Source organism: Pagrus pagrus (genome assembly GCF_965226575.1).
Source record: "Pagrus pagrus genome assembly, contig: HAP1_SCAFFOLD_43, whole genome shotgun sequence".
NCBI classification, from domain to species: Eukaryota; Metazoa; Chordata; class Actinopteri; order Spariformes; family Sparidae; genus Pagrus; species Pagrus pagrus.
In genome coordinates this window covers 179,788-198,640 of record NW_028175420.1, presented here as the reverse complement: position 1 = coordinate 198,640, position 18,853 = coordinate 179,788, and the positions used below count along the sequence as shown (strand labels likewise).

Here is an 18,853-nt window from a genome sequence, read left to right as displayed (position 1 = left end):
TGGGCGCATCCACGATCCACGACCCGGGCGCGGCCAGGATCCAAGGGAGCCTGTAGGACTAGAAAGCACAAGGACTCCGGGGAAGAAGCAAGTCAGTGACATGCAGAGATGGGGCATGTATACAGGCATAATGTATACAGATGGAGAGGAGAGGAGAGGGGAGGAGAGAGAAGCTCAGTGTGTCATTGTCCCCCGGACTAGGCCTATAGCAGCATAACTAACTATGTCTCTTTTCTTTTTCTTTAGGAGTTAGAGGCCAGTGTTATTGCTGCTGCACAAGGCCTCATAAACGTGCTAACGCAAAATATTCAGCAGCATCACACCCCAGCACAGCAGAATCCAGTGCAGTCACATGAGCAACAGAATCGACAAGCACAAACAACAAAACAAACAGTGCAGGAGGAGATGACCAGGTGTTTAATTTATTTGTGATCATATGTTTGACTTATTTGATGGAAAATTATATTTCATAATGTTGATTTATTTTCATCTGTTAACCTCCCACATGCAGGTCATTTCCTGGCTTCTTTACCAAAAGGAAAGGCAAAAACCGCTTTTCACCCTTACAAACCACTCAAGGGAAGCCGAAAGTCTGTAAGCCATTCAGTGTGTATGTATATTTGGTGAATAAGGGCTGTACCAGCACGCCTTCTGCACCTGAAGAGCTGGAGTTGAGCCAAGCAGGGTTGGGGAAGAGGTCCCTCACTTTGACGGATGATATGAGCCATGCAATGGTATTGCAACCACTCTTTAAATTTAAGTTAATCATAATTTTGGCATTACAGTCCAACTGCATGCACACTATTAAACTTGTCAATATACAGTAGTTATTGTGATGCTATTACTATACAAAACAATTTAAAGTATTAGTTATAAATACTTTTATTCGTTTTATTATACTGTCCTTTTTTAACCGCCTTTTCTCATTTCTGTTATTGATTTCTCAGGTAAATAAAATTCTCATTGAAGAATATCCCAAAATGGAGGGGGTGGAAGGGTGGTTGTTCTACAAGGCTTCAGGTGCATACCATTTTCAAACACCTTTCCTTTGGATGGTGCAGGAACACTCAGAACTCTTTCTCTCACTTTCTGTATTTGCAGGTGGCCACGGTAGAAGAAAATTGCTTGCCATTCCTCCTGATGTAGACGGGTATACAGGTAGACTGATTCGCAGTGTTTCGGGTGCTGGGAAGACGACCATGTACATTGTTCCACTGCAGCAGGACCTTGATCTTACTCCACTGCCATCTGATGCCACTGAATTTCAAAAAATGCCTAAGGCTGCATGCCAAGTGTGCAAAGAAAACATGCCTCTGCATATCCTAGCATTGCACATCGAGGGTTGTATGGAGTCTGCAGCAGATGATGATGATGAGGTAAATGCATATAACAGAGAAGATATGGCGAAACAGTACATATATTTGGGAATCACAGTGTAATAAATGGTAAAATACCATCACATTGTTTTGTAGATGGTAACACTATTTCATAACACATAAAACATATCTCAATATCTTATATATAAACTATACTCCTAACAATGATACATTTGAACTTTACGAAGCAAGAATTAAACCCTGTACTGTAATAATTCAGAACATCATGAAGTGCTCTGAGTTCCTCAGATGTTTTTTATAGACAGTTGAGATAATACACTGTTTGCAAAAAAGTGTCCGGAAATTTTTATTGTTTCTATGTATGTCGTAGCATTGATTATTTCTCCTCCTATGTATTTATGGATACAGCTGTTTGTTACTTTACAGGACTGGCAGAATGAGTTCGAGGTTCTTTCTGTCACAAACTCACCACTTGCGCACCCTAACAAAGAGTCCAGAGATTGTGGCCAGGTAATGATTTTGAGCTGATATCTTGAAAGATATGTAAAATTGCAGACAGAGACCTTGTGCAATTGATTTGAATATCTGTTGTCTACAGGATAGAAAGGAATGCCCTATATGTTGTGGCTGCTTTCCATCAGATGAAATTGTTCTGCATGCAAGCCTGTGTGGGGAAAGGTTTGCCATTCTATCATGTTATCATACATTTTATTTCCCCAACATATTGTCTTTGTTAAAGCTGTGTCTCCTTGTAATATATCTACTATGCACTATATCAGGGATTTGGGATTAATTTAAATATAATTTGCATCTTTATTTTAGCCTTCATAATGCACAAGAAATGCTGTGATAACACAAGAGTGTAATGGCAAGGTTACTCAATGGGCATCTAGGTTGACACATAGGTCCAAAATAACATCAGTAGAATGCCTTTTTACCATTGTTTTTCAGGTGTGCTGAAACATAAACATTGATATATTATACTGAATATTACATACAAATTGAATGTTTTAATGTGTTTTTGTTGATCCTTGTCAGTCTACAGGACATGTTGAACTACAGTACAGACAGCTGTGTGCTACGGGAGGGAAGCGTATCTATGGCCGATATGTCTAGGTGATTTTTTACCCCCATCTTTTTTCATCAGTCATTTGTTTTCCTACGGTGTCATTAAATTCAAAGTTAAGTAATTGATTTTTCTCTCTTTTTTTTTCTTTTTTTCTTGCTGCTTTTTAATAGTGACGATGATGTCCTCCAGTGGCTTGCAAGCCAAGTAGATGCAAGCAAAGATTTTAAGATCTGCATCACCCGGGACAACCTCGTCCAAAGAGGCCTAATTCAGTGGCAGAGACAGAAGAAGGGCTCCCCTGTCAACAAACTCAATGTGACTTTCATTGGCGAAGCTGGAATCGACACTGGAGCATTAAGCAAAGAATTTTTGACTGGTAATGTATCTTTTATGACAATCTCTCGCACCAAACACTACTGAAATCAGGTTCATAGGTACAATATTTTTTTATTTACTGAACGGTGTTTTCTGTCATCATTTATTGTATTTAGAAATGATGCATGGCATTGAGAGGCGATTGTTTGAGGGCAGTGGCAAGAAGGGAAAGAGTCCTGTCTACTCTATGTGTGACCTAGAAAATGGTTTCTACAGGTTTGCATTGTTTCCTAGTTATCCTACATTATGCAGTTTATGCAAGTAAAAGTAAAAAGTCACAATTACAATGTCTGCACTGTTTGTTGATGACATGCAGAACTGCAGGAGAAGTGTTTTCTGTCAGCCTAGCTCAGGGTGGCCCAGCACCATGCTTCTTCAGAAATTGGTGTTACCAGTTTCTTGCAACAGGGGACTTTGATGCTCTGCAGCTGACCAAAGATGATGTGGATGATCTTGAATATGCCTCACTCATAGAAAAGGTGAGTACATCTGCTATGAACAACTGTGCAAGACCATTAAAGGCTTTTCTTAGTGTACAGTATTTCATTGCTATACTGTTAATAAATTTGTTGTAATTTTAGGTGGAGGCAGCAACTGATCTGACACAGTTGACAGATGAAATCGTGAGTTGTGGTTACACTGGTTTGCTAAAGATGGACCGAAAGGACAGAATCATAAGGTCCGTACTTATTTTCCAGAGTACAATTTTTATTTTTATATAATTCATTTTGATGCACCCAGCATCAGTAGCCACTATAACAGAATAGTATTATTACTGTTTTTAGAAATGCAGCATTTGAACTTAAAATATAAATTTGTACAGCCTTGTCTTAGTCTTAATTTAGTTGTGTGGAAAAAAGCATGTATTTCCCTTTTGTTTATGGGTCTTCTGCAAATCAAGACAAACTTTGTTCCCTGTTCTCAATAGAGCCATTGTTCTGCATGCTACAATGCGTCTGACTCCTATGCTTCAGCAAATTAGAAATGGGATGAAGGTCTACAACCTTCTGGATGTGATTGGGAAGCATCAAACTCTCTGCTCAAACCTGTTTGTCCCCAAAGAGGACGATGACAGAGTAAGGATTCTGGGCATTAAATCATCCAGATTTGCTTTACTGCTATGACTTGATAATATGCTTAGAAACCCTACAGGATGTAGTAGTAGAGCTGCATCTCTTTATGATTGATACCATTATCTTTTTATGACTTTCTGTTATTGCTTTGCTTAACCTTTTTTGTTTTTGAAGAATACAAAGTCATATGTAATGTGGACCTGTGGTCTTTTTTCAAAGTTTCTATGTGTTCCTATATGTGTAGTCAACCCTCCTCCTTTTTTCCCCCCTTTTGCCCCCCCCCCCCAGCCGGATGCTGATTACATAATGAGTATCCTAGTGCCTGAGCTGAGTGAGAAGGGAAGTCCAAGGCAAGCAAGAGAAAATGCCATCATCAACTTCCTCCAGGACTTTCTACAAGACCTGGAAAACACAGGTTTGACTTAACCTGTCTTTCTCACATTTTAAAGTACTATACATATTTGCCATGCAAACAGCTGTTACCTAAAATGAGTAGAGCAGAATATGATTCCATGTACATGACCTACATTTGGCACTTATTATAGCACTCCACCAAAAAGGACCATCAATAGATTTCCTTTTTAGAAACATTAATTTTGTGGGTAATGGCGGGTGGCAATGCTTATGGCAAAATGGTCCAGGTTTTGAACTTCACTAGAGCCTTTCTGGACTTTGCCCTCCACAGCCCAAAGACATAAGTAATAGATCAAAATACATGTTTCTTAAGAAAAAAAAAAATTCCCAGAATGCAGGAATATTGTTTAAGCTTATGTGTCCCCTCCAATGTTGAATGGAAACATATGCCTGTGGTGACAACATAGTACACTACAAATGTAATCAAAAGATTTCATACTGTATACCTGGTATTCTTTTGGATTACATTATTCTAGGACTATTCCTACCTTTTGTTTTTATCTTTCAGTTATGTCAGTGTATATTAAATAGAAATGAATGCAGTAGGGTTAGTTGAAATAGGCCTTTGGGATTAATCGTGCAAATTGGTAAATAGGGTTGGCTTCTTGCAGTGTTGGATTTTTACTCCATTGTAATGAAATACTCTGATTTGTTTTATCATGCAGATCAGAATGAAGACCAGAAAATGTGTGAGCCTCTGACCCAAGAGGAGCTGCTAAGTGAAGGGCACTGGAATCAACAAAAGCACGCAAGCCTGTCTGTCCCAACAGTAATGCAGTGGTTAACTGGACAAAGGCACAAGCCCCTTCTTCCATCAGAGAGGGCAGATTTTAAAATAAATCTAATATTTGAACACCACTGTAATGAGAAAATGCCTGGTCACCACATTTGTTTCCCACTTGTAAGTGCCTGCACAAATACAATAACTATTCCTGTCGAACATATGAAAACATACACAGAGTTCAGAGATATAATGACAGTAGCAATCAGAATGGGTAGAGACTTCGGTCGTGTGTAGAGGTCATGTTTTGTGACCACTGATGTTTACTTGAAAGTCAGCCAGTATTGTGAATTTTTTTTGGCATTTTTGTTAAATCTGTTCAGTGAGCTATTTATTGTTCTGTGAGAGTCTTAATAAAAAAAATACAGATAGCAAATACAGATAAGTCAAACCATAAAAACAGCTCAATATTACGGTTTGGTTCTTCACACTTGATTCTCCCATTGCATTGTTTTTTTAGTTTGGGATCACTGCTAACAGTTTATTTGAAAAAAGGTCATTTAAGAACTCTGTATTTGCATTTTGTTTACAGCGCACTGACAAATGTACATGTAATGTAAAACCTTGAAATGTGATGCTGTTCCTCAAATTACAAGGTTACGTGTACTATTGAAAAGTTGAAATTGTTCAGTCTTCCACATACACATTAGTTTCAACATGTGTATGGCAAATTCATGTCATTTAAGTGAAATCAACTTTGTGGGGGTTTGGATTTTTTACTAAATCGTCAGCAAAAATTAACTTGACAACAATAAATATGGACATAATGCGGTCTGTGGCCTTTATCATTTTTTCATTGTGAATATTAACTGAAGTGTTTTACTTGAGTATGTCTACAGTATTATGCTGTAAAATGGAACTAATGTGCTGTTTTCCACTGAAAAAAACCCCCAGCATTTCACTTAAGAGCCCAACACAATACAGATGCACATTATACAGCATGAAAGTGTTCAAATTCACATAGCTTTATTTTAAATTCTTCATTACCAAGATATCAAACATGACATACTGAGTTTGGTAGATGTGTAATGCAGTGCGAGATAACTGTCTAATGGTATTTAAGACGCCAGTTTAAAATATCTGCATACACTAGATTTAAAAGTTTGGCCAATAAAATTGTGGGAGGTTACATTTGGTTGTTTAAAACAAGTAACAGCAGAATAAAACTGGATCTCTTTTTACCATGACAGACTGAGTTGTTTATATACTGCATAGTAAAACCTATATATCCTAAACAATCTCCACAATAGTTCTGCACAAATACCTATTCATGCAAGCAATTACAATTTCATTTGTCTAAGAATCAGAAACAATTTTTTTGAAATCACAGAAACTGTTGAACATCTATTCTATATTGCAGACTGCATGTTATCCTGCAAAGTTTGAGTGAAATGTTACATAGTCAAGCGCAGCCTTGTAAATGTCTCTTCCATTGTCCTGGGAGGGAGTGATAGGATTGATGGCTGCCCTCAGTCCAGCCATAGCCTGTGGCCCCAGAGGGCACTGGATGGGTGGTAGAACTACTCCACCAGCAGCAGCAGCAGCAGCAGGAGCATCTTCTCTCAAACTGTCAGGGTTGAAGTCCAACAAGTGATCTTGCAAATCCTATAAATGGCAAGTAATTTTGTTATAACACTTGCCTTTTGTATACTTCACACATTTGATCTTCAAAGAATTCATTTTAATTTGTTGAGAGTACGAAAATACTGAATATACATTGTCGTTAAAACATTTTTTGACTTCTGATTTGATCTATTTTTGCATTATTTGTCACAATTGTTTCAGATCTTAAAATATGAGACAATGGGTAAACCTGATTAAACATAGCTTGGATTCAACATTTTTGAGGTCTACCTCTAGATTCTCTGGAGCAGCCACAGGATACTGGAGAAATCCAATGGTCCAAAGTTGATTGGGAGTCAGGTTTTGTTCCGTACGCAGAGGATGGTTATCCCACCCAGCTGTAAAAGTGTCTAGGTCCATTTGGAGGCGTGGTACAAATATGTACTGGGCACAGAATAACTGCAGGCTGTTGGAGGGATCAAGCAGGCACTCCTCTTCAAGACCATGAAGTAGCTCATAATATACCCTTGTTACTGCCATCCACACGTCACGCCATAAGCGCTCCACTCTTAAGGAACAAAAATACAAAAAGTGCACCGTATTAATATTAGAATCACAGCCAGGGACACTCAAAATGTAGGTCAGACTTGGTTTCTCCTCTCTGCCTGCTTGGTGAACTGACTGACGCAACTGTCTTGATATGGATGCACTGCTATCCATTTCCTAGGTAACCCAAGGTTGAGATCATCTATATTTTGTTTCATTACAGATAGACTCTCTGTAGAAAGTGTTGCATGTATTGTAACATAATAGATTGCTTCTCTATTTTTCTCTGCAAAACGTTGAATGGGTTGCCAAATATACCCGGGCTGGCCATCCATATACCTGGGTGGCCCGCCCAAGTAAAGTCTATATGTGGGAAACATTGACTTAAGTTAACTTAGGTAAGCATGGTGTCTTGATTTGAACAAAAATCCAAGACTCTTCACGCATGTATAAAGTGGTGAACAATAACCTAATTTGGACACAGTGCATCTCTGTAGGCCTACGAAGGATAAATGCTTCCTGTGAGGATGTATCCTTCAGATTTGGTTTGGTACTGCAGTGTTCACTCTGTATTACTGTTGCAAGTCTCCCCGGCTGGCCGTCAATAAGAATTGACTTGCTCCCAAGAATTTCTATGACAGAAATCATTTTTACATAAATCATTTTTGGTGAAGACTGTTTACAGCGAGTCTGTGGATTATCCAAATTTACTAGGACAGAGATGTTGGTGTTACGGTCTTTGCAATGCAATTCTTTAATGCTTTAGGCATCAAAAAACAAATCATTGGGTTAGGGTTACTTAAAAGAAACACAACTTTGATATTTACCTTTGATTATGCACACTTTTCCCAGATATGTAGCTTGCTCTGCCACAGCCACGAATAGTGAACATGCATTGAGCAATGCCGACATTTTCAACCCCTTGGTCTCCTCTAACTCTAAATTATGACATAAGAAACAGAGATAAAGTCAAATGTTTTCAGTCAATGAATTTTGACAAAAAGACAATCATGCTCTTGCTGTTTTCTTACCTTAATGGAAAGCCAAACTTTTCAACTGAGCTCATGAAGAAGCCAAGTGCTGTTGATGCCTTGTTATTATTCGCAGAACCCAGGTACATTATCTAGAGTATAGTGACAAAATACTTGCGTGAATGTGCCACACTAAATAGAATATGGTAATACTAGGCTCAGCCGCATTGCTTTTTGAAAAAGTGTCAAATGTTTACCTTTCGTGAATAACCATCAATTCCAGCGAAGATAACAATACCATATCTGAAAGGAAAAATAAATTATCAGAAAGTGTATCAACTCTTAAAATTATAATAGCTCTACATACACAAATCATTAAGTGGGTCAATTCAGATTTTCATACAAGGTATTTCCCAGGTTTTCAAGTTTCATGTTAACTTACCATGAACCCATGTAACATTTAGAATCTTTTCCCTACAGAATTGCATGTTTCTTTTCTCACTGTGCAGTTATACTGTCAAAAAAAAGTTATCTTCATGATTCTGCTTTAACCAAATTACAATAAAAAAAATTAGGGTATTCAAAAAGGTTTAATCAGCAAAGATGGGCAGCATCCTCCGGTATATTTTCCACAATATTAAATGGATGGTTTACTAGGGGGGTATACAAGACATCTACCATCACTTTATTAAATAATTTCTTAATTAATTAATTTCACACTGTCCAAAGAGGACTACACATTCACTGGAGACAACTGCAAAGACCTTAAAGAAAAACTGTCAGTATTCAAGATGATGTTCTTGAGATGGTCTCATAGAGTGAAGTCCAATTATTTGTAAAAGCTGCACTTTAGACGGGACATCCCCCTATAATATGATGAAATGAAACTAGCCTCAGTGTGTAAATGACTGTTTTTTCCCTCCTTTATTTCATGTAACAGTTAAACCAATGTTGTACACATAACCATGTTTCATTATGTGTGGCACAGTAGACTTTTTCCTGACTGTATGACATCCTCATCCTGTTTTTTTATGGTAAACTACTGCATTTACTGCCTAACGCTGAATTAAAGAACCTTAAAGAACCATGCTAAAATGATCAAGGCTTCTTCAGGAATGTTCTTAATTTACAGCATGCATGCTGATCCACACAGTGTGGAATGGACTAAGAGTCACTAAGCAACAATCATTAAATAGCTACCCATTCACATGTTGAAATTTTATAGAATGGGGGCACAAACTAACTGTATGTGCAGCTTAATTAATAAACTGTATTACAAAAGTTTGTTTTGTTGTAATACAGCTCCAGCAATCTATAGCCTATGTTGTAATAGCATACAAAATCTACCAGCATCCTTCAAACATGAATAGAACTTATTTGTAAAAGCTCAAGCAAGACTCCCTCTGCAAACAATTTCAACATTTATACATATAAATATATGAACATATTATAACAATATTCTTGTAAAACATAACAAACACACACACACACCTGATAAGTTTGTGGTTTGTGTCCACGTGGACCAGTGAGTGGGGACCCTTGACAGAATATGTTCTTCTAGCAACACAGCCTAAACGTGCCATTCTCTCCAAGATCCCTGCAGAATCCACCCTGTGCATGGATGCTGAAACCTGCTCCCATCTGACTCGGTGTCCCATCGCTTGCAGTTCGCCCTTCATCATTCTATAGCCTATGTGCGGCATCCTCAATTTAACTGAGCGCACAAGATTGTCCAGCTCCATATCTGTGATATTGCTGTATGATCCCGTAACTGATAGTCCATACTCACGCATCCGCCGATATACTGTCCTTTTGCAGACACCCAGGAGCTTAGCTACACAGGGGATGGACAACTGCATGTCGATAAGGTTTTGGAGACATTCTTTAGAAATTGCAAGTTTTGGCTGTCCCCTACCACCCCCCAGAACCTCTACATAGGTGGCAGCTGGATAACTCTCCTCTTGTAAACGAAGAAGTCTTAATAAGTCAGATAAAGCACGAACAACATCTTGAGGCAGCTCTACTACATTGGCAAAAGAGCGTAGAAGTCCCACTTCATGACTTAAAACAAAGTGCAAATAATCCAAATCCACAGGCTGACGTCGCAGAACTTCCTGAAGCCTTCTCAGCATTCTCTCCATGAACTGCGTCACAATCGAAGGTTCCTGTAATTAATATAAAAAAAAAAAAACACTAATGTGATGACACATTTATCAGAGCTCAAGTTGCCATGACAAGCTACTCTACCTTAGATCTGCCATACAGCTATAGAAATGTTGAATTGGCGCACATTTAATTAAATATTAATTACGTTTAAATCAAATAATTTAATGTTAGAAACCCCCCTTTCCACATATGAGCAAATGCAAAACTTTAATTTTGATTTCAAATTAGCTAAGCAGAACTCAGTGCAATTCATGAAATAACAAAAGATGTTATTTAAAGAAACTTGTCATTTCCTTGGATCGTCAGCGCAAAAAGCCAAATATATAAAAGTTAATAGGTAAACATATTTTGATTAACTTACCGTCATCTGTTGGGGTCGCGAATCTGCCATCTCTCTCAACTTCAACAACACCTCCCTTGAACTGAAGTAATATTCCGGGTTTGTGCTTGTCGATTCTGTTGCTCATGTGACTGCACTGGATTCTGCTGTGCTGGGGTGTGATGCTGCTGAATATTTTGCGTTAGCACGTTTATGAGGCCTTGTGCAGCAGCAATAACACTGGCCTCTAACTCCTAAAGAAAAAGAAAAGAGACATCACAGGGCTGGAGAATTAACGCTAACTATCATTAACCACAGATTAGCTAGCCAACACCTAATAACTTAGCATTGGTTTCAGTGGACCGCTGCCAAACCAGCACAACAGCCGTTTAAAGTTAACTTTCACTCGGCCAGGGTCTTTGTGAAAAACACAACGGCAAAACATCACAGGGCTGGAGACTTAACATTAGCTACCATTTACTCAGGGTCCACATTTAACTTTCTGGCTCATCTGTCAGTGGCAGGTAAACTGAGAAAAGCAGAGCTGGTAGTCACAGCTCAGTAAGTTAGCTGCTCAGACTCTCCATGACCGCGCTGGAAACAGAGTCCGCTGGAACATTTTTATCGTCACCAGAAGCAAATTCGCGGCCCTTGTAAGAGTTATTGTGGCATACCTGCGTTGAAGCTGAGCTAGCGGCTCAAAGATGAGACTCTGTATGGTGTGTGTGTGCGTGTGCTGGGGATGTCAGTAGCTTAACTACACAGCCGAAGCCCTGCTGTTTATCATGTCAATGTTAACGTCCCAGGCTATGTTACTGTTAGCCGCTGTTGTGATGTATTATTACTTGGCAGCAACAAGTATTTACCGCCAGGCCGGTGACACATGACATTAATTTATTTTTCTGCCAAAACCGACTTTTAGCCGTGTTCGGCGCTTGGCGGGTGTTTATTTTTGATCCTGCATTAACCACAGGTTAAGTTAGCCAACACGGCTAATGTTAGAAACTTACATGTTCCAGCGGACCTCTACAAAAACAACATAACGGCCGTTAAAAGCTAACCAAACAGGCCAGGTTGCATGTGAATAAACATGTAAATAGCAGAGAAAAAAAACAGACTTACTTGCGGTTTGGAAGTTCCCGGTGGACTGGACATTTTAGCAATGCCACCATGCCAGAGGCTTCGGGCTGATGGCGGGTTGCGCACTTCTTCAGGATGCCGATATGCAAATTATATGCAAACCACGCTCTACTTGCCCCTCCCCTCAGACCCCTCCCTCTCGACGCCAAAACAGTGACAGAAAGTTGAAACTGAAAATCAGTGACACTGAAAAAATACTGACATTGTAAAAAAATCTGTCACTGAAAAAAAAGTGACATGAAGAAAAAATCTCAAGATTGTCATTGAAAAATACAAAAAATCCCAATAAAATAAAATAATAAGATTTTCAGATTTTAATTATTTTAATTAGTTTCCTTTTTCAGTGCCAATACTTGTTTCAATGCCAATACAACTGTTTTCAATACAAATGTTTCAATGCCAATGTTTCCTTTTTCAGTACTGGTTTTGTTTTCAATGCCAATTTTTTTTTTGGATGCCAAATTTTAAAGTCACCGTTCTGGCTCCATACTCTCCTCCCTTGCCCAATATATCCTTGAAGAAGAAGAGAGATATGAACAGTTAAGGTTGACATTACAACACATTACAGGTGTTTGCTGATATGAAATGTAGCTCAACAAAGCCAAAAAACTGCAACTGAGCGCACTGTTATGAATCAGAAAACTGGCATTTATACCTCCAGGGAAGGATTTGTATAGCAATCCACAGGCAGTGCAAGGTTCAATTGTGTACATGCTTTTGAGTTCTTCTTGAAAAGCAGAAGAAAACTTTTGAAGATTCACAACACCTATTGAGAAAAAAACAACACATTAATACATAATTAAAACACAGAAGGAGGCTAGTGAGGGAGGCCACCAAGACACCTATGACTACTCTGAAGGAGTTAAAAGCTTCAGCAGCTGAAATGGGAGAGACTCTGTATACAACAACTGTTGCCCGGGTTCTTCACCAGCCAAAGCTTATGGGAATACTTTTTATAGGCACTGTATATACATTTGCTTACGTTATTGTTACTTACTTTGTAGCCATCTGTAATGTGCTCTCTTCCGGAACCATTTACTTGATACAATGTCCCTAAACGTCTTGCATACAAGTGCAATCTTTGCGATGGCCATCTCCTTCCATGAGGATGACTTCCAGAAACACCTCCACAAGAAGTTCATCAGAAAGCTGTGCAGACAAATTCAAATAAAATTTTAAAAATTACTGCACCAAAACTTTACTTGAGTATTTATCCAAATTAGAACACTGATGTACTTTGTACCTTTTGGCATATATGTGGATGTGTTGGGTTGCACAAAATGTCAGTGAATGATGATGATCGCTTATGACTGGTAATTACTATGCAAGTAAAAATTGTAGTTATCATTGAATAATAAAGTACCTCCTCAAAGTGCGTTGTGTGAGGCCCTCCTGTTGTCTGCACACATTTGGCACCTGGGGCAGTTCCACTTTCCAACCTGCCAAGTCATGGAAAAGGCATTAAGTTTATTTGTGGAAGCTTGAATATGTAACTGCAGCACTTGAACTCTTTCGTGATTAGTTGAAAAACAGTGGTGTGATGATACACCCAGCTCATGACAGAGACACTACATGATTTTGGGTTCACGAGAATGAGACGTTTTTTGAACACTATTTGCAAAGACAACTTCAATGATGAAATATGTGACTGGAAAAATAGTGTTTGCACAAAATGCAAAACAATGCTGATCCATCGTGAAATGTTTTAAATAGTTCTTATCTTGTAATGAACGTCATTTCAGTTCTAGTGTGTGACCTTGTTACTGAACTCCTTTCCATAAATTCAAATGAGAAATTAATAGATAATAATAATAATAATAATAATAATAATAATAATAATAATAGTCTCTCAATACTTAAAGTGCAAACACAGACTGACACATTTTTTGTTCAAGCGTGATAAAGACAGCTGGCTACAACTACAACGACAATTTGCGTAAATTGTCGGTCACAGTAGCAACACCATGGTTTAGCATCTGAAGCTCGCAGTCACTCGCAGATGCTTGTAAAACTTCGGCTATGCTATCTGTGGGTGTCTTTGCATAGTGCTCGTGTTAGCCGCAGTGTACGGCACTATTTTGTAGTATTAGTGCTTATAATAGTGCTTACATGTTGTTCCCGTCTTGTCTGTCACCGTGTGCCGCTTATTGCTTCCACCAAGCACTCTAAATGTTGCCAGTTGAACGTCAGACTCCGTTATACGAGCTGCCGCTCTGCATTTGTTCTGTAGCTACTCATATCGCGAGACAGCTTTTAACCTCCACGAAAAATAGTTTAACGATTTTATATCGCGAGATCTCGTGGTACGGGATGATTGTTGATCACTATACTAATTTGTGACATTTGTGATGCTGCAATAATGTCATTGCTTAATGTATTAGAAAATGACATAGACTTTATTTTCTTCAAAATTGCTCTAGGGGCTTCTGTTAGAAATTCAAAATGTTTTTTATTTTGAGATGTGTATTTTTGTGCCATTTTTAGACGTTCTGTTGTTTTAAAAAAATATATTGACACTTTTACACAGTAAATGTTTTTATACAAAAATGGACTACTGTTATCAAATATCCACTTGATTTGACAAATTTGGATGGGTAACGCTACATAAATAGAAGACAGACTTGAAATATTGCCCTATGCTTTACCACTCACCTAACCCTAACCCTAACCCTAACCCTGACTTGCAAATACTGTTTCTAAATGTTAATACATTACCATTCCATCTTGTTCCACAAAAAGGTGGTACTTAGCAGAATACATTCTGCTTCATACCGGCAGATGCTGAACCGCTGTGTTAGCCACTCGATGACTACCTGGAACAATTTTTTATTTTATTTGTCATTGTGGTTTTATTGTCACAATTCATTTAATCCCCCGGGCAAGAAATAATTAACTTTTTATTTGTCTAACTTGGATACAAAAAATTATGTTGTACTTACCTCTGGCAAAATGACCTCAATTAAGTAGGCATCTCTTTCAGCAACAGCCACTTGTTTGGCAACAAGCCCTTCTAACCTGACAATGAGTTCTCCTGTCTGAAATATTGATAATGACAACATTAATATTTGCCTTTATTTTCATATTGTATGCGTTTCATACGTAGAGACACCATGAACTATTTTTTTCATTTGTAAGGTGTTTATTAATATATTAGCATTACATGCATGTATAATCTTTACCTTTATGTCGTCAAAAACAGACAGGTGGTCAGCATAGAATGCTTTCAGTGTTGGGTCTTATCCTGTGTTCCTGAACAGGTACATTCTGTTTGACAGAATGCGACCTGACAGAAGATCTATCTCCAAACACTGAGAATACAAAATAGTTTAATCAGTCCAAATACCTTTAAAAAGCAACATGTCAGGTTTGAAAAAGGATGTCATTATTCTTTCAAACCAAACCCCAAACCCAAAAAGGGAAATCTGTCAGTAATACCTTGATCTCTTTGTCAGTCAAAATGCTGTCTGCCTGGGTGGATTCCACAATATCTTTATCCCTGCAAGAAGTAAAAGCATGAACTATGAGGTCGGCTTGTAATTGCAATATAGCAAAGACATGTATTTGAGAAAATGTTCCTAATTGACTTTTGAGCTGGAGGACAACACTTAAAAACATTGTAATTTCTTTGAAAGTCAGCTTGCTAAAGTACCGTACTACTAGCACAATTTAAAAACATCACTGTTCAACAAATTATGGTCATATTTCATACAGTAATGACAGAACGATAAAATTACAGCAAATTATTTGAGATATTTTATTAGGTTTTTTTTATTTATTTAATTTTTTTTTTTAGGTTATTTAATGGAACATGAGCATGTGTCATATACTTACAGATATGTAGTCATGTCGCGATCACAACCACAATGGAACTCTCTGGTGGTCCAGTCTCCTTGCACACCTGCGCATTCAAAATGTATCCAACCTCCACAGCTTTTACACTCGAGCCAAGAAAAGTTTTTCACTTGACTGTGGAGTGTTCTACAAGACAAATCGAAACAGTCTATCAGCTTATTCGACTATATTTATCTTAAAACTGTAGACACCTTTATTATGCTCTACTTTTGTATCAAACACCTGGCATTAATCATTACACAAATGCTGCGTATTGCTGTTCAATTTCTTTCTTCAATACCTCTTTGAGCCAGTTACCCGCTGAAACACGCAGGCTTGTTTTTCCCAGGCTAAGCAATGACAGTTGGAGTCGCTTGCTTTTTTTTCCTGTTGCTGAATCCTGTCCTCCTCAAATTTTATTTTTTCCAGGTCTTCTTTGGTGAGTGGGAAAGTCTGTGTGAATGACAAAAAATAAAAAAATAAAAACATAAATAACATTACTCTGAATTCTCTTTGAGTAAACATTGGCTTTAAGCGAAAAGTTTAATATATCTGACCTGAACACTCAGGCCTTTTATCATCTCAGCCGCATTGTGTCTTCTTAGAGTTCGACACTGGTTGAGGGAGAGATCGTCATTGCTGACATCTCTGTTTTGGACCTCATTCTCAGCTGCCTTTTTTTGGGATAAAAACATAGTCACAAATGGCATACAAAACAGTTATTTCTTGTTGTCATCCTGTTTGTGTGTTTTACAAATGATGACAGCTCCTACAAAGCTGAAACAGTTTACTTACCGAGCACACAAAGATCCCACAGTTATCATGGTCTCTCAGCCTCCACTGCTTTGGGAATGTGACCTTCCATCCCTTGAGACCTCCGTGGTTTCTGAAGACATTACTTTGATAACAAAACATAAGGGGTCACATTTCTATGACAGTAATTCCCTTGCCTAAATTTTTGAACCACCCTCTGAATTTTGTGTCTTCACTTCTCACCTCAGAAGAGCCATGTCGTCATCTGTCATTGTTGTTTGAATCCTCAAAGAATCGTACAATCTCAATTCTTTGTTTGAGAAGTCTAGTACCTAAGTCATAAAGATACCAGAAGCACATATATCTGCAGTTACATCTTTTGTTTTGTCTTACAGAGAAAAAGTAATGCTTTTGATAGCCACAGTGATAACTTTCTAACCAAGTTATCGGTGCATTTATACATTTATATATTGTCCATCAGTCTCTGTCTTATCACACCATTAAGGCTATACAAAATAACATATCAATTATACAGTACATCATTACAAATGTTCTTACCTAATGTTCTATGACTTTTTTATTGCAGCATGTCCACTGTGTGAGACCTATATTTATATGCTGGACTTGAGTAAATATGATTGTCTTCTTAAAAGATAAAAATGCATATTTACATGTCAAATATGAGCTCAACTACCATGGGGGAATGCAAAACTCCCCTTTAGTAACTGATAAAATGTCTCACATTACACTTATTATTTGTGTTATTTATTAATATAAGTGTTAAACATTTCTTGCATAGTATTTCAAATATAGCATCATATGTTTATTGCATTCTTCATTCTGAATGCATGTTTGGGTGATAACTTTTATACTACTTTGGCTACTGTTTACCTGCTGTTCACTTTAATTCTTGAAGTAAAATTACACACAAATTTAACATGTTGCTAACACTTTGCTGCAGCAAACATGGTCCAAGCATCTCTTTTGAATAATTATAGTGATATACATGTGTTTAACATCATTTTTATGACATGGTTGATGTGCTGTCATGTTGGCCTACCCAAAGGATAAAGTGGTTTCCAGTCTCAGGAGTGCTGTGACCCACAAGCCTTGGCAGAAATATTCGGTCTGCAGTCTAGTGCAGTGGAGACAATAGCGATTTCAGTATTAAATGTCCATGTTAAAAAGACAGATTGTAAAGACATACATCTTTCAAGAATGGCAAACCCACCTTTAAGTGTTTGACAGTTTTGTCCTGGACATGGCCATTTCTTATCCAGTCCCGACTCCACAGAATGTTGTCAAAGTGAGCCAAACTCACAGACTGTGCAGTGGGGATAAAGATTTATAAGTGTTACTGTCTCCTACCTTTACTGAGGATGTTGTGTTTGTTCAGAATTGACAAAAGCATACACACAAGTACTTCATATTACCTTACTGCAGGCCCGTGTAATCTGTGCCACTCTGAAATTGACAGCCTGAATAAAAAAGATGGTGATATCAGTTTTTGCAGGATTTAGCACATAAAAATTGTCACCACACACTTGAGTGCACACTGACATGAGCCACAGCATTTATCTTTAGTCAGACTGCATGTCTGACTGTAAACATATACGTCTTAATAGATTTAATAATGTTAACAGTACTGTCATACTCACATCATCTGTCAGCCACGGCATCGTCCATGAGGTGTCGTCCAGTAAATCCAGAGGGCAAACACTCTTAATGTCTTTTATTGAAATCTGGAACTTTCTCCCGATTTTAGTCAAAACTTGATTTTCGTCCCGAGATCCAGTTAGAAGACTTTTCAAAGTGCTCTACAAACAGCAGTGTTTTCTATTAGCTTATACAATTCATAATCATTATGGAAGTACAAAATGAGAAAAGTTATGTTCACATTGTACGATTTTCAAACTGTTTTTATGTGAAAAACATCAGATGCAGCTACTAACCTTGTCCTCTTCAGATATGCTGTAGTTGCTGGCCTGAAAAGTGATGTCTTGGACCTTGTCTGCTGGAACAGCAATAGGTGGCGGTGGAAGTGGCAGTGTCCCACTGCGGTGGAAGTGGCAGTGTCCCATATATTATTATTTGGTCTTTACACATGTATAAAGGCACTATTCCTTAACAGCGGTGTTATTTATAATGTAAGGGTGTATTGCATGTCCTCGGTTGTTAAATAATGGAAGAGCAATGCAATAGGTTGCATCCTGTGTGCTGTGATCACAGAAATACAGAATTTTAGTTTTTCACTGTCATAGTTGTGCGGGTGGTTCATAGTGTCACAATGTTTTTTATAATACAACTCCTATATTTCTACTCCCATATACTAAACACACCACTTGAGTCTCCAGCTGGTCCAGAATGCTGCAGCACGTGTACTGACAGGAACTAAGAAAAGAGATCATATTACTCCTGTATTGGCCTCTCTGCACTGGCTCCCTGTGAAATCAAGAATAGAGTTTAAAATCCTTCTCCTCACTTACAAAGCTGTTAATGGTCAGGCACCATCATA

At 38.1% G+C, this 18,853-nt stretch overlaps 3 protein-coding genes and 1 long non-coding RNA gene across 7 annotated transcripts; 1 reads left to right on the top strand and 3 right to left on the bottom strand.

Annotated features, from left to right (window-relative positions):
* Positions 1–249: 249 nt before the first annotated feature.
* LOC311253771 (uncharacterized protein) lies at positions 250–5,823 on the top strand. Of its 2 annotated transcripts, XM_084384248.1 has the most exons (14): positions 250–413; positions 512–734; positions 948–1,020; positions 1,102–1,376; positions 1,764–1,847; positions 1,936–2,015; positions 2,376–2,453; positions 2,577–2,782; positions 2,898–2,997; positions 3,098–3,260; positions 3,363–3,460; positions 3,710–3,857; positions 4,143–4,269; positions 4,934–5,823. In XM_084384248.1, the coding sequence occupies exons 1-14, from the start codon at positions 406–408 to the stop codon at positions 5,284–5,286; spliced, it is 2,016 nt and encodes a 671-aa protein (XP_084240374.1). In that variant the 5' UTR covers positions 250–405; the 3' UTR covers positions 5,287–5,823. The 2 variants fall into 2 exon arrangements, with proteins under 2 accessions (XP_084240374.1, XP_084240375.1); XM_084384249.1 differs by lacking the exons at positions 250–413; positions 948–1,020 and having other exon boundaries at positions 654–734.
* Positions 5,824–5,998: 175 nt separating this feature from the next.
* On the bottom strand, positions 5,999–10,259 carry LOC311253768 (uncharacterized protein). Of its 2 annotated transcripts, none has more exons than XR_014621886.1 (6): positions 9,621–10,259; positions 8,387–8,643; positions 8,190–8,281; positions 7,986–8,096; positions 6,904–7,180; positions 5,999–6,654 (listed from the first exon to the last, which is right to left on the bottom strand). XR_014621886.1 is itself a non-coding variant. In XM_084384244.1 (6 exons), exons 1-6 carry the CDS (start codon positions 9,986–9,988, stop codon positions 6,418–6,420), a joined length of 1,131 nt encoding a protein of 376 aa, XP_084240370.1. In that variant the 5' UTR covers positions 9,989–10,259; the 3' UTR covers positions 5,999–6,417. The 2 variants fall into 2 exon arrangements, 1 of the variants encoding a protein (XP_084240370.1); XM_084384244.1 differs by having other exon boundaries at positions 8,387–8,432.
* A 19-nt stretch (positions 10,260–10,278) lies between these two features.
* On the bottom strand, positions 10,279–12,359 carry LOC311253767. The gene is made up of 3 exons (XR_014621885.1): positions 11,737–12,359; positions 10,657–10,868; positions 10,279–10,294 (listed from the first exon to the last, which is right to left on the bottom strand). It is a non-coding gene; the product is annotated as an uncharacterized lncRNA (long non-coding RNA).
* Positions 12,360–12,463: 104 nt separating this feature from the next.
* Positions 12,464–18,433, bottom strand: LOC311253766 (uncharacterized protein). 2 transcript variants are annotated; one of them, XM_084384242.1, is made up of 17 exons: positions 18,291–18,433; positions 17,997–18,155; positions 17,772–17,816; positions 17,570–17,662; positions 17,399–17,473; positions 16,582–16,670; positions 16,381–16,483; positions 16,143–16,259; positions 15,887–16,038; positions 15,586–15,732; positions 15,190–15,250; positions 14,934–15,062; positions 14,694–14,789; positions 14,470–14,567; positions 13,118–13,193; positions 12,752–12,903; positions 12,464–12,520 (listed from the first exon to the last, which is right to left on the bottom strand). In XM_084384242.1, the coding sequence occupies exons 1-12, from the start codon at positions 18,417–18,419 to the stop codon at positions 14,991–14,993; spliced, it is 1,242 nt and encodes a 413-aa protein (XP_084240368.1). In that variant the 5' UTR covers positions 18,420–18,433; the 3' UTR covers positions 12,464–12,520; positions 12,752–12,903; positions 13,118–13,193; positions 14,470–14,567; positions 14,694–14,789; positions 14,934–14,990. The 2 variants fall into 2 exon arrangements, with proteins under 2 accessions (XP_084240368.1, XP_084240369.1); XM_084384243.1 differs by lacking the exon at positions 14,470–14,567.
* Between the last annotated feature and the right edge of the window lie 420 nt (positions 18,434–18,853).